Below are 15,166 nucleotides of genomic sequence, written 5' to 3'. Positions count from 1 at the left end.
TTAGATTCTTAAACAAATTCTAAACCACCAAGAATTGTTTACAAAAACTTCTAAGTTTCCTAGCAATCAAAGTGATAATTATTTACCTGCTGACAGGATATGTCAGCACAGTTTTCAGCAAGGTCGTTCTGTAATCATATACCTTGGCATTTATTAAGATATAACAAATAAAGTTGCACAATTTTTTGAAGAAGTTTTAAATTTTTTAATACAAATTGCTAGAACGTCATCCTTTTTTGACACATTTAGAAGAACATAACAACATAAATTATACTCACGCCAAATTCCATTATAAGTGCGTCAATAATACTTCCAATGACCGTTATGAAATCGAACGTATTCCAAGGATCTTTGAAAAAATTCTGCAAATATAAGATAATGATTATTTTCTACCTTTTAAATGATAAAATGAAGACTAGTCATTGGTAGTTGAATATAATAATAATATATATATATATCCAAAATTAAGTTTCTTATGGACAAGTATTAAAGTAGAAATAAATTATCGTACTACTTATATACAAATGTACGCTTTCCATACCTAGACGGTTTGCAAAAGGAAAAAAAATAAGGATAGGAATCAGGATATCTCTCTTTTTCATTTATTAATATCTAAAATAGTTCTACATTTTTTTGCCTATAAGTCTAAAATTAATAATTAAGTGATATAAAAAATCTATTAAAAATTATTGTCAATAAATAAGCGGCATGTCATAAATTTTCTATAAAAAATTTACTAGCTTTAAATATATTCAAGTCAATATTGAATATTAAAAATATCTAAAATTAGGGATGTTTTGTTCAATGATGCATACCTTTAAAGTAATGATTAATTAAGTTTCTCAGACGAGTTAAAAACTTACTCAATGACATCGAACATTTCTCCAAATATTTTGGAATCCTAAGAATGTTTTAAGCATATCCATAGAGAATCTTCAGTATCATAATAATATATAAATTTGAAAAAGGATGAAAACCAATTTGAATGAAACTGGTCATTGATCCGCATACGTTATAGTTATTAACTAATTATAGTAATTTTAATTCAATAAGGTAGTAATTCTTACCGTACATCCGAAGGCAATTAACTTCAAAACTGTCTCGAGTAGAAAGAAGAACGTAAATACTATGTTCATGACTGTTAACACGTCCATGAGTAGTGGTGGAGCCTCGTGAAACTAACACAAAACCAAGACCAATATTTTGAGAGGTAAGATCATCAATTCTTAGATTAACGAAAACTTACATAACAATTTAAAATTTTCTAACAAACCTATATATAATATAAGTCGAAATTGAGCTAAAGCACTTTGTTTTTTTACAAAAAAAAACATTACTTAGTCACTAACCGCTATTTGAAAAAAATAAAAATAAACAATAACAATTGTATTGTTTATTAGAACGTACGTGTTACTGTGTCTGTTTTGGCTTCTTCACTTAGAACCAATATTTCAGTGTGTTAAATTGTATTGTTCAAGTTATTTTGTGAATAGTGCACGTGCTTCATGCAGAGGCCACTGTACATGCGACAAGCAGTCACAGACAACATTTATTGTTAGTACCTTTTAAATATTTGATTACAAGTGAAAGTTATACTAGAAACGAATAATACTAACCCATTTGATCCAGGCGAAGATAAGGCGGCAAAGAAGCTAAAGAAACCCTCAACTTACCTGAACATTGTTAGTACATCGGCTTGTAAGACACGGCAAGCATTGTTTGGAACGATTATTTTGAGTTTTTGGTTAGTTGTGTTTGTACACGTATGTGCCGCATGCAAGAGAATATATAGGCCATGCTTTACAAATAAATGCAAATGAAATTTTAAACTGGCACAGAACATTAATATCAGAGAGAAACCAGTAGGGAATACATGGAAAGGGTTAATATTTACTTGGCTAGAAATAATCCCATAAAGTCATGAAAATATACAAAACAGTATGTTATTAGCAGAAAGAGTACATTTGTTACATTTTTCTTTATCCTATCCTCTATTCGTCAAACTTTAATAAGTGTCAGTTTTAACTGTGTTTGTTGTGTACTTACTTTGACACCGTAAGCGATGATTTTCAACACCGTTTCCACAGAAAACATTCCAGTAAACCCCATATTCGAATACTTGAGGATATCCGCGTAGAGGTCATTTTGATTATAGTACTGCCATTATGTGATGACGTGTCAGATAAACCCATGGCAATGAAAATATTTATTTGTTATTTGATGCGTACTACTGATTTCGAGATAAGATATTATAGTAAGAACAGTGATGTACGGAATGCATTTGTTATAATGTTGTTAATAGTTTTATAATATAGATAGATTACATTTCAAAATAAACAATAATACTTAAATGTTAAGAACTAGGGAAGAAAATAATCAAATGTTAAACGAAAAATGTGATTTGGTCATATAATTCTACTTTCTACCTTAAAAATTAATATGTTTATAAAATAAGGCAAAATAACCAAGATGTGACTAATATTTAAATAGTGAAAGGAAGGAAATTAAAAAAAAGTACTGAGGGTTTAATATGTGGAATCGGTGAAAACGATGTTTTTATATTCGATTAAACTTTTACAATATTATGTCGTACACCCGTGATTCTTGATATAAAAAGTTACACGTACGTGAAGCAGCTTGAAGCCACCAATACTTTTGCTCGGCGGAAGGCCTTTCTACCAATCATGCAAATCTTTCACACATAAGACAAGAACAGGACGTTAGTAGAATCATGCAACACGAACAACATGGACGGCTTCATGCCTGACCTGATCCCAGAGATGTGTGCATTCACAAGCACGGACATTAAATAAACGTGTTAGTTTTGTGCCGAACATGTGCAGGACAGGTAGGCGTATCGTGCAAAAACACTTATACATAAATATTAATGAGTAGCAAGCAGGGGAAAGGAATACACAACATAAAACACAAATAAACAACAAAAATTTTGTTGACGTTACACTTGATGGAATAGGCTCATAATAAACGGCGCATTCCATTGCTGTGTACACTGACGCCGATATAATTATATAAAATTTTGTGTAGTGTTTGTGTGAGTAATGTGTAAGCGTTACTTGGCAGTACTAATTAAAGCCAATTATAAACACGTACATATGTAAAATAATTTTTGCGGTATATATTTAGAGTAAATATCGTCTCCTAAGCTATACCCATACATAAGACGTTTTGTTAGTTATAAAATTGTGTTAACTCTAACAGTAGCGCAGGTTTGGAAGACATAGAAGACATATATTTAAGACAACATTAACTTCAATTGGATTCAGTGCATGCCGTCGTGAAGATCGGACGTTGGGCGACTAATCTAATTCTTTATAATATGTGCCGTGTGGTTTTTTCAACTGTTTTTTTTTCTACTTGATAATAGTGATCGATTTCTACTTTGCACATTTACGGTGCTTTTCTGTTATGTTAATTCGTTTGATATTATCATTATCAAGTGTTTAAAGTTATGTTTGTTCGCATTATTGCATTGTAATACGTTAAATAAAAGTTTTGATACATACCTTCATCATGAGCAATAACGTATTTAGCACAATGAGTGCCATGATGAAGTACTCAAAAGGCGTAGAGACTACTATTCTCCAAACTTTGTACTTAAGACTTCCCCTTTTACTTGGCATATACCTCTCTAGAGGTCGTGCTTCTATCGTGAAGTCTATACATGATTTCTAGAAGATAAAAAAGGTATTATATCATTGATTTCTCATGAAATCAGCATCACGTCTTTGGTCTATGTTATTTTACCTGATTCTTATCAATTTCACCATCTTGTAACTCAGCTTCACCCTGCTCTTGAAATGTAATAATAATCAAAGCTACGAATATATTAACAAAGAAGAAAGGAAACACCACGAAGTAAACTATATAAAATATGGACATTTCTATTCGAAAATTTTGTATCGGTCCCCGGTCCTCGTAGGTGGCAGCCATTGAATTTTGTAATACTCTGTAAAGAAGAAAAAATATCACTATTAATTTGTAAATAGTATGTGTGATGTAAAATTTCTATTCACATTTGAAACTTTATTATATAAGTCGCCGAAATATTAAATTAACGTTAGCCGAGATTACAGAAAAAAGAAGGCACAGGGGAAACAACTTGCTTTCAAAAGAAAGGAACAATGCCAATTTTCTAACTCTTAGCCGTTACAGAGATATATTTGTGAGAAATATAATAATTAATTTACGTTTAACAGATTCAGCCAATTAATGGAGTATAGAAAGAAAATGATCAAAAGGTCAATAAGTTACTAGTAAAGGCATTGCAAATTCTTTATGCGTTCCAAACTTTGTTACATTGTGCACGTGATTATTAATAAAACTAAATGTCTTACTGAGGCCAGCCCTCTCCCGTCTGCACCGCAAAAAGTGTGAGCATAGCGGAGGCGACATTGTCGTAGTGGAAGGATTGAGTCGTCCACTGACGCTTGCTCACTCTCGGCAGGAGGCTGTTTGGTTCGTAAAAGAAATATGATCCTCTGTGGAAAACAAAAACAATATAATATAACGAAAACTAAAATATATGAAGAGCTTTTGTTTGGGGATACAGTTTTTGATTGAGTTTTTTTAATATTATATAATATCCTATATATTTTCTTGCGGTATAAAACCATATCTTGTTTTACAACAAAGTTTTTAAAATATTCAAATATAAAGCGATGGCTGTTATATTTGTTACAATTAAACTGCAAATACAATAACTTCTTTCAAATTTACCTAGCCACATGTTATTTAAATAGTCTCAACCCAAATTTGGTTGGCTATAATACTTTTTAAATAAATTTACAATAATAATAATAATAAAGCCCATTTATTTCCAACAACCTTAAATAACATTTTCTTTTATAACTAAATAAAGGCCTCCTCTAGCTTACTCCATAATTTTACTCTCCAATTTTTTCCTGCTACTAGTATTATTTCATCGATCCACCTGTTCCTTGGATGGTCTCTTTTCTTTTTCCCGCAGGTCCTTTCCATGTTGTGGTTTCTAGCGTCCATCTATTGTCTGTATATCTCGCTATATGCCCAGCCCAACGAGCATGATGAAGTACGTCAATTAAGTTGGTTTTTGCTCTTATGTCTTTGTTTCTTATCTTTTGAATTTTTCTTATTTTTAATATACTTCTTTCCATCGCTTTCTGACAGTTTGTTAATTTTGTTTTTATTTTTGTGTTATACGTTTATGTTTGGCAGCCGCAGATGAGAGTCGGTAGAATACATGTATCTATTACAGTCTTCTTCAGGTGAAGGGGGAAGGTGCCTTTTAGAATTTCCTTTAGACTACAGTATTTTTTCCAACCAATGTTCACTCGCCGTTCTATTTCTTCTTCCTCATTATTGTTTCTGAATGATACTTATTTGCCGAGGTATATATAGTTGTTTACGTATTCTAATGGCTTGCCATGCAGGTCAATGTTGCTAGTTTTGCTGTTTGTCATTAGCTTGGTTTTATCTTGGTTCATTATGAGCCCAACTTTTTCGCTTTCTTCTCTCAGTGTGCTTATCATTTTGTCTAGTTTGTCACTGGTTTCGGCGAAAATGACATTGTCGTCAGCGAATCTTAAGTGCGTTTTTTTTTGTTGACCAGTGCAAATTCTCGAAGATAAGCTGCAATACAGCTATAAAAAGTTTTGGTGAAAGAGGATCTCCTTGTCTTACTCCCCGACAGATTGGTATATTTGTTCCTCTTTTTTCCAGTTTTACTCTGCTGGTGTTTTCTTTGTAGATGTTCTTTAATACCTTTATGTATTTTTCTTGAATTTTGCAGTGATCCAGGGTTTCCCATATAGACTTATGAGAGATCGTATCAAAAGCTTTAGTGTATTCGATGAAATCTATATATAATGGTTTGTTGAATTCTTTGTGTTTTTCTATAACTTGTTGAATAACGTGTATGTGGTCTGTTGTGGAAAAGCCCGAACGGAAGCCAGCTTGTTCTAACGGTTGGTGTTCACCAATTTTTGGGGACAATCTGCTTTGCAAAATTGGTCTCCTTTTTTGTACAATAAGATTATATCGGATATTTTCCATTGATCTGGCACCTGACCAGTGTCTATAACTTTATTAAATAGGTAAGTTGGGTGACGTACTAAGAGCAAAGAACACGTTTTTAAAGCATCGTTGTGTATAGCATCTGGTCCTGGGCTTTTATCATTTTTCATTTTTTTAATATGTTTAATAGTTTCAAATTCGTCTATTGGTGGTATATTCATATCTTGATTAGTTGCTTCAGTATGTAGAGTATTGTTACTTATATGAGATGTAATCGGCATGACAGTTTTCTCTGCATACAGAGTTTTGTAAAACTCCGTTGCACTATTGATTACGTCGTCTCTGGTTTTTGTCTCATTCTTTGTAGTATTTTGGTTTTGTATCCAATTGTTATGTGTTGTCAACTGTTTGTAGACTTTCTAGTTTATTGTATAGTGTCTGAACGTCATGGTCGTCGTCTTGGAGATTCAATTCTAGTATATTATATTCTAAATTTTCCATGTAGCGATCTATATGTTGTGCCGTTTTTATTGGCTTAGGTTGTGATTTAAAATTTGTTCTGGTCTTCTTTTGTTTTCCTAGAAGGTAAGTACCTCTTACTAGGCGGTGTTCTGATCTAAATCCTAAGTCGTGGAGAACTTCTATGTTCCTTATTTTTTTGGGTTCTTTTGCTAAAATATAATCTACTTCATTTTTTGATTTTCCATCTGGGGAAAGTCACGTCCATTTACGGTTTTTTCTCATTTTGAAGAAGGTGTTCATAATCGATAGTTTGTTGTCTAAGGCATATTGCACTAGTTTTTCACCTCTTGGGCTTCGAATTCCATAGCCAAATTTTCCCATGACTAAACTGTAATTTATATTTGTTTGTCCTACCTGAGCGTTAAAATCTCCAATCAGAAGGACGTGTGTTCCAACCAGGTTAAAAGCTAATTCCAAGGTTTTGTAAAATGAGGTAATTGCTTCTTCTGATTAATTTTCTGTGGGAAGGTACACTTGTATTATTGATAAACTCTCATGATCGTATTTCATTTGTAATACAGCGATCCGCTCTGAAAGGTCTGTGAAATTTATTATGTTTCTCTTATGTTTTTTCTTGATAAGAAAGCCTACTCCGTACAAGCCAGGTGTTTCTCCTTTATAGCAGAGGATATAATTCTCATGTTCTTCAATATTGCACCCCATTTTCCGGACTTCCACTATACCGAGTATGTTTATTTCTATATTTTGTAGTGAATACATTAATTCTATGTATCTTATACCTATCTCTGACCCTAATGATCTGACGTTAAATGTGCCAATTTTTAGAGTTTCATTTTGTGTTTTTATACTAACTAAAGGGTTATGGTCTCATTCCCTCACGGGGACCAGTCGGCTTGGGGGAGTTTTTTTTTTGGTTTATTGATTGTGAGTTGGTGTACTTATCGTTGTCGTTTTTCCGGTAGTTGGCATGTTTTCATTGCTAATTATTAATCTTTTCTTTAAGTGAGTTGCTTCTAGGACGTGTCGTAAAACGTCATCATTTTTTTGGGCCTGCTGAGGAGCCTATTTGCTTCTGGTTAGATGAGAAGGATGATTATCTTTTCCTCTTCTCATTCTTTTGGGCATCCGATGGTTTCTTGACTATAAGTTTATCTCCTCGCAGGTAGGCAATATTGCCTTTGTTCCTTTCTTCTTCGAGTTTTGCCTGAAGAGACTTTTTTATTTTTTTTTGTTTTTTAGGATTATGTTTCGTCTCCATTTGGAGGTGAAGGAATTAATGAGGAAATTATTCTTCTGCGCTGTGCTCTTTTATTCCAAAAATTAATAAATTGTTCTTTTTCTTCTGTGCCTGTAATCCTTTAATTTTTTCTTTTAGTTCTGAAACTTCTGCTTGAAGATGCTGGTTTTGTTCCTCTAGCATTTTCAACTTTTCCCCCATTTGCTGTGTAATATTTCGAGTAACTGCCTCCGTAATTGATTTTGTTTGCTTATCCATTTGTTCTTGAATTTTTTCCAGTAAATATTGCATCTGGTTTTCCATATCTTATCTGTTATAATTTGATATTTCAAAATATAGGAAAAATGTTTAATGGTAGAATTTAACTTCTTTATATGGCAACACTCTATCTTCACTTTTATTATCACTATTTTTAATAGTTTCAATTATATCCATTAATTCAATATTTTCACTTCATTTTACACTTCATTTTCACGTGTGGTTTAAATGTTTGTTTCTATATTTTTAGGAAGGTCACATGTATAGAGATTTGATTATCAGTTTTTGATTTTTTTAAGTCTTCGTCACGTCGTATGTACGAACGTCCTTTTTGTTACTTTTTCGGGGTATTCCGTCTGGATAACATTATCACGAATGAATTTCATATAAATAAGTATTTTTAACACCGCAACAGTTACTAATTCGCAATGATATAATTTTAAAAAGTTATTTTATGTGGAGCGTTTACAATTGACTCACACACACACTTTTTGCAATTATTTAAATCTAACTTTTTGTTTCCCAATCATTCCAGTTGATACTAATATATATTTTTATCACATATAAAAAATATTAATTTAGACAAATTCTCAGTAAAATGATACTTACTGGCAGTCTTCAAAAGTATTCTTACTGATATCGTTGCAGTAAAAAAATTTACCATTAAAAAGTTGCACTGCGATTACAGCGAATATGAATTGAAACAATATGTACACTATGAGAATGTTTATGACATTTTTCAAAGAGTTCACAACACAGTCAAACACTGCTTTTAATTTTGGGACACGCTTAATAGTTTTTAAAGGTCTGAGCACTCTTAACACTCGTAACGACTTAATTGTGGACAAATTTTGTCCCGCCCCTTTCTTCACACCTCTGAAAAAGAACAGCCATGAATTAGATTAAATTAAGAAATAAAAATGTGTAACGATTAATTATAAGTAGATTAGGCAATAATCATAATACCCGATCTCAAAACCGAAGCTGACGAGGGCGCAGATGACGACCGCGGCGTCCATAATGTTCCAGAGATCGCGCAAATACGCGCCCGGATGAAACAAGATGCCGAGATCGACTATCTTTAGCAACATCTCTACAGTGAAGACTCCAGTGAACGCGTAGTCGAAGTAATTTAACACTTTATTTCTGGTAAAGAAAATATTTCATTTTATTACAATTCTCGTCCCATCGATAAAAGTATGTATATATAAACAAACCAAACCAAACACTTTTGTTATACCAAACTTTTTTGTAAAATATTTTTCTTAAATTTAAGGGTTATGTTTTTGATTTAGAAAATTATTATTAAAAAGTACATTATTGTTTTATAAAAATAAAAAAAAATATTTTAAATTAGTAAACTATCGTGTCTATATTACAAAACACGTTACCTATTACTTTCTTCGACTACGGGGTCTTCAGCTGCCAAAGCCACAGAACTCATGCAAATTACTACCATAATAAAAAAATCAAAATATCTTAAATTTACAATCCAGTGTGCGCCGCGTCTAATGCTGTAACAAAAAGGTAAGTTATCAATCTATAATCAAGTTGTAAAATATATATACCTACCATTGCAAGATTTTCTTTTATTATAATATTTTCTTCAACTTACGGATTAGTAGGTGACAAAATAAACATGGACGAATATGGCAGCATTGGTTTTGGTCCATCTGGTATCTCTTCTTCATCTTTTTTGGCCTCTTCCTTCTTTTTATTCTAAAACATTACAACTGCATTAAAACTTGGATAATGATTGAATAAATTTTCCAAGATATGTCCTTAAATATTCGAATATATTACTGTTGTTACTAGTTATAACATTTCAATACAAGACATCTTAATTCAATAACACGAAGAAAGTACACAAATTTTGATTGCATATCAAACATGCATTGCTATAAAATTGAAGTATTATGTAATACAAACAGTCGTGTAATCCAATTAATAAAAAAAGCAAAAGTATAAAATCATTAAAATTTAGCTTGTTCGGTGTTAAACCGAGAACTCAAAACATTGACGAGACAATTACTTCCTAGAAATTAAATTCTGGCATCTATAGAGAAAACGTTCGAATTCAAATAAACATTCGACCTTTTGACATTCGGCTCACAGAAGCAACATTGATCCATCGACGACTAAACTTATAATATTGCTGAACTATCACCAGGTTGATGAACTAGCTTTATGATATTTGGCTACTAATTAAAATGATTTTTACTACCTTTGATTGGTAGAAAAATAATATCAATATGGCAATATGAGTTTTCAACTGGTCAACAATATTGTAAGCTACCACAACCATTGAAGTTCAAGCACGGCTTAGCTCTGCTTTACCTTCCTACTTGTTGGAGATTGACTAACGTTAAGAGACGGTGATCCATCCATCGCGTGTAAAGCACCCATCTCTTTCTCCAACTCCTATTTTGTCGAAAAAGATGATGTTGTATGTAATAGAACTTTATAATGTACAGTTTCATAACTACCTTTGTAGGGTACAACATCTGATGTTATTATGATAATAACTATTGCTAAATATATTAATTTTATAGGGTTAAATAACAAGATTGATGACTTACTGCTTGTTTGTCTTCTTCGACCTGCTCTTCTTCAGCTGCTGTTAATTCCTGTAAATAAAAATTGGCTTTTACACGTAAAGCAGCGTCAAATATACAAATGAGCTCTGATGATGACACACAACATTCAATAGAGTTCACAACTATATGGTCATAACAGATTTTGCTTTGGTCAATCAATTCACGGAGTTTATGATTTGATTTAAATTAATAGAATTTAATATTATTAAGTAAGTATTTTATAAAATACATTTTGATTTACCAAAGCCACTCTGTTGTATTTTATATCTGTATTTAAGTACCTGAGCGTTAGCCAAGTTGTCCACGGCGATGGCAAGAAACACGTTCAGAAGAGTATAGTTCCCGAATAACACAAGAATGACAAAATATAGCGAGTAGATCATGCCTCTCTGTATACCACCCTGAGATTGTATTCCATCATACATTACTTCGTTCCAATCTTCACCTGTTAAAATCTAAGCAAAAATAAATAAATTAGAATAATTATGTATTTATTTTGAATGTTCAGTTTATAATTTAATAATACTATGACAATTACCTGGAAGACAGTAAGCAGCGCGATCGGAAATGTGTTGAAATTAGTCGGTGGAGTGCCTTCCTCAAAGTTAAACTGCCCACCGAACAATTGCATTCCAAGTAGAGCAAATATAAGAATGAACAAGAATAGAAGGAACAGCAACGAGATAATAGATCTCATTGAGTTTAGAAGAGATATCACAAGATTGCGTAGCGACGACCAATATTTTGTAACCTGAAAAAATAAATGTTGTTTTTGTAATCAAAGATTATTATTATCTAACAATGAAATGTCTTATATATATATATATATATATATATGTCATTAGAGCATTTAATAGCAAACCTTAAATATCCTCAATAGTCTCAGAGCCCTAAGGACAGAGAGACCGAAAGAGCCACCTTTTACTTCTGACCATACCACTTCGAAGATGGAGCCAGATATGACAACACAGTCGAAGCGGTTGAAAGATGATTCAAAGTAAATGCGAGGCCCGAGGGCATACATTTTCACCCACATCTCCATCATGAATAACCCCAAGAACACAAATTCGGCATAGTCTGAAAAATAATCACGAATAAATTGTATTTTAAAACAAATTTAATATCTAATCATTGTACCCAAGTTTCTGATACGTTGACAAAAGTCAGATTTACTAATTTGGCTTTTATCTGAACTCTCATTGGTTGCTATTTTATCATTCGATATCATCGACTAATCACTATTTATGTACAAGCTAAATTAGTTAATTTGATTTCGATCAACATTTCAGAAACTGCAAGTGAATATGTTATACTGACATAAAAATGAAGTAAGCCACTTAGGTTGTCTATAATGCTCAACGGCTACGCATATTGTGTTGAAGAGCACCAGGACGATGACGAACCAATAAAACCACTGCGTCTTCACCGTGTGCCTGATCCAGAAACGAAATCTCTTTTCAGCTCGCCAGAAGTCCGCACATTTACCCGCGGAGCGTGCTTTGCTTTTCAAAAAACCTGCAGTATATGACTAAATTTAATTTTGCGCACTTTTTAGTTGAAGTTATCTAATATAATCTAATTGGTATTTGTTAAAAAAAAGTTAAGTTTAATAATTTTAAGCTGTTTTTTTAGTTCAAATATAGTGCGTGACATTAAATTAGTGTTATCGTTATTTTTTGCATTTGGTCAGTGCTTATAATATAATTACTATAAGTCCCCAATGACTGCATAAAATATTGCCATTGTGTTATACAATATAATACATTTTTTTTATATTTATAACAATGAACGTAAGTAATTCTAATTTTTGACAAAGCATAAATTATTGGTTAAAACAAATATATTTTAGAAAAAGTACAGATTTTAGATATTTTAAGTAAAAACTTAGCATTTCGTACATATTAATAAATTATATGTTTAGAAAGATATTAGTAGCACTGAACAGTAATTGGATTTCTGAGGCTATCGAAATTCTATCGGAGTTGCTACCCGATATTTATTGCACATAAATCTTAACTACCCATCCGCTGGGACATGTCATATTTTGCTTTCATAGTATTATTTTTAACGTTACGCTTCAAGGTAACTTTTAACTAGTCATCAGTCAGATTATGATTATCAAGCTTTGGGAGTTGGATAATAGCGACTAAATAAAATCTAAGAAAATAAATAGGATCACATGGTCGTTGTTAAAAAGGGATCAGGGTACGCTATTCCTAAGGCTAGATCTAAACTAGATCGACTACAAAGAAGATGAAAAGGAATATTCTACCAGCGTCACGCTTGATCCCATACCTTGCTTTTTCTTTGGAACTGTAAACAACCAACACACAAGTAGAGTACGATTACGCATGGAAATGAATGAGTACAAGATTCAAGTATTGAAAGACAACAACATGCAACATTCATTATTTTATACAGTATCGGTAGAGCTAAATGAAAACAGATATACTATGTACATTAATCCAAGGTAAACCCTAAGGAAATTCTATATGTTGTAGCTGATTAACTTTAAAACGATGACTATTTAAAACGGAAGAATTAGTAAAAAAAATATATTTAGAATTAAGAAATTTTGCTATCTTGGACAAATAAAGAAATTTTTTACGTTCTATTGTTCTTCTATTCAAATAAAATATCCCGATAACGTCGTCTACATAACACACGACATAGGATTATACATGAAAAAAGGGTTAGCATACTGACCGTCATCCCCGCAGTCCTCATCCTGTTCCTCTTCTTCGGTATCGGTGCTTTTACTTTTGCCTAAGTTTTTTAACTTTTTCTTTGCCGCTGCTCTTCTTCGTGCTATAAAATGTATAATTATGACTTGGTCAGCCTATTACGTTACTTTAAGATCAAATATATAGAATCTATATATATAACTAATGTATACATATTAATATAACTGTGGTTCTGTGATATTGTTTTTGAATAAAATATTTTAAGTGTTACGTTTTGAATTTAAGTTCTATTTCACACAACATACTACGTAATCAACCATGGTATAAATCATTATGTTCAAAATTGTGAACTAATACGAGTATTATGCATGAAGATTGATACTTAATACATTTTTTTTGTGTTAAGTATCAATCTTTATGCATGGAAATTGTCATCGCTAGAAATATAAATAATTCCTTACCCTGTTATTGTGCCGCTAATGATAGTTACTAAAATGTTAAGTACTTTGTGCCAATAATCACACTGATCATTTAGCCTTCAAACTATTGTACTCCCCAACAGCAATACTTTATATTGCTTTTGAGTGGTAGGATGTGTGATGAATGAGCGATGTCGGCGTTTTAAGTCTCTTTTGAAAAGATTGGGGGAACAGTGGACAAAACTGCATAAAGGGCCTGCGCCCTTCTACTATTAGTACTTGTTACTCTATACATTCGACTCATGCTAAGCGTTTAAACCACATCGCTAGCACTTGATTTCGAAAAATTTGACCTAACCCAATTTCGTATGATAAGATATTTTATTGCTGTTCCCGCAGATATTCGCTTAAATCATTGGCAGAAATATCTGTTAAAAGTAATCAGTCGAAAACAATTATACCTTCTATTATATGCATTCTCTCTTCTTCCGTCGTCCTTTCTTCAGCTAATATAACTTCCTCTGAAACAGATAATGTATATGTTAGCTTCAATTTTCTCAACCGTTTCTTGTTAGTAATAATAATACTCACCAGCTTTACAAATCCACTCAACGTAACCATTGAGTTCTCTCTCTAGTAACTGTTGTCTTCTTATTTTAAGAAATTCTTGTCTATTTTCTACTTTTTCTCTTTCTTTAGCGAATTCACTGAAAATACAGCAAGATGATACAACCTAGCGATGAATACGAGCTAATTACTTTGATTATTCCTTCTGGGATTGATCCCATATATCACGTTATAGATAACGTGATAATCATATTGTAACTTTTAATAATAGCTTAATATTAAAATTAACTAAAAATATGAATACTTATTAGACTGATACTGATGATTGAACTCATACATATGTAGCACAATGATTTATAAATAAAACTAAATATGAAATGATTGATACAAAATGTGATATAAAACTTTCTGGCATGTTTACATTCTAGCGTTTAAATATTATACCTACAATTGTTAAAATGTAGATCAAATACACGTCTACTGTGATCTTTAAGTAGCCCTACCCCAAGCAGCAAACATAAATCCAACCTGCTTCTGTAATCCAATTAATGTAACCCGTAAAGTCTTGGTTGAACATTTGCCGAGCTCTTTCCTTTTGGAATTGAGCACGACGTTCTACACGGCCCCTCTCGTTTGAAAATTCTCTATACATTACGTATGTTTTAAATCAAACAAAAAACGATTAAAGCGATTATGATTTAATTATTTAATTATGTAAAATTGTAAATAACTTAAACACTTACCCGCTAAGGACACCGAGAACTAAGTTGAGCATAAAGAATGAACCCAATACTATGAGAGGAACAAAGTAAATCCAGTTGAATGTACTACCTAACGCGTCATTTGTCTGAAATAATAGATATTTTGTAGCAAATATAATTGTGGTTTTATTATTTTGGTAATTATATT

At 32.1% G+C, this 15,166-nt stretch overlaps 1 protein-coding gene across 1 annotated transcript in view; it reads right to left on the bottom strand.

The window, feature by feature from the left end:
• Cac (cacophony) overlaps positions 1 to 15,166 on the bottom strand; it is a 101,214-nt gene that overhangs the window by 15,148 nt on the left and 70,900 nt on the right. The window contains 20 exon segments of the mRNA XM_064220899.1: positions 87 to 128; positions 279 to 362; positions 2,047 to 2,157; positions 3,525 to 3,689; positions 3,766 to 3,967; positions 4,356 to 4,499; positions 8,600 to 8,866; positions 8,957 to 9,136; positions 9,382 to 9,504; positions 9,606 to 9,709; positions 10,328 to 10,411; positions 10,570 to 10,617; positions 10,869 to 11,042; positions 11,126 to 11,338; positions 11,450 to 11,664; positions 11,905 to 12,102; positions 13,294 to 13,395; positions 14,152 to 14,211; positions 14,282 to 14,397; positions 15,001 to 15,104. Coding sequence (XP_064076969.1) covers positions 87 to 128; positions 279 to 362; positions 2,047 to 2,157; positions 3,525 to 3,689; positions 3,766 to 3,967; positions 4,356 to 4,499; positions 8,600 to 8,866; positions 8,957 to 9,136; positions 9,382 to 9,504; positions 9,606 to 9,709; positions 10,328 to 10,411; positions 10,570 to 10,617; positions 10,869 to 11,042; positions 11,126 to 11,338; positions 11,450 to 11,664; positions 11,905 to 12,102; positions 13,294 to 13,395; positions 14,152 to 14,211; positions 14,282 to 14,397; positions 15,001 to 15,104 — 2,736 coding nt within the window.

This window comes from Vanessa tameamea, chromosome 5, assembly GCF_037043105.1.
Source record: "Vanessa tameamea isolate UH-Manoa-2023 chromosome 5, ilVanTame1 primary haplotype, whole genome shotgun sequence".
Lineage (NCBI taxonomy): Eukaryota > Metazoa > Arthropoda > Insecta > Lepidoptera > Nymphalidae > Vanessa > Vanessa tameamea.
Note: the sequence above shows the minus strand (reverse complement) of the source record. Positions and strands in the feature narration are given on the sequence as shown.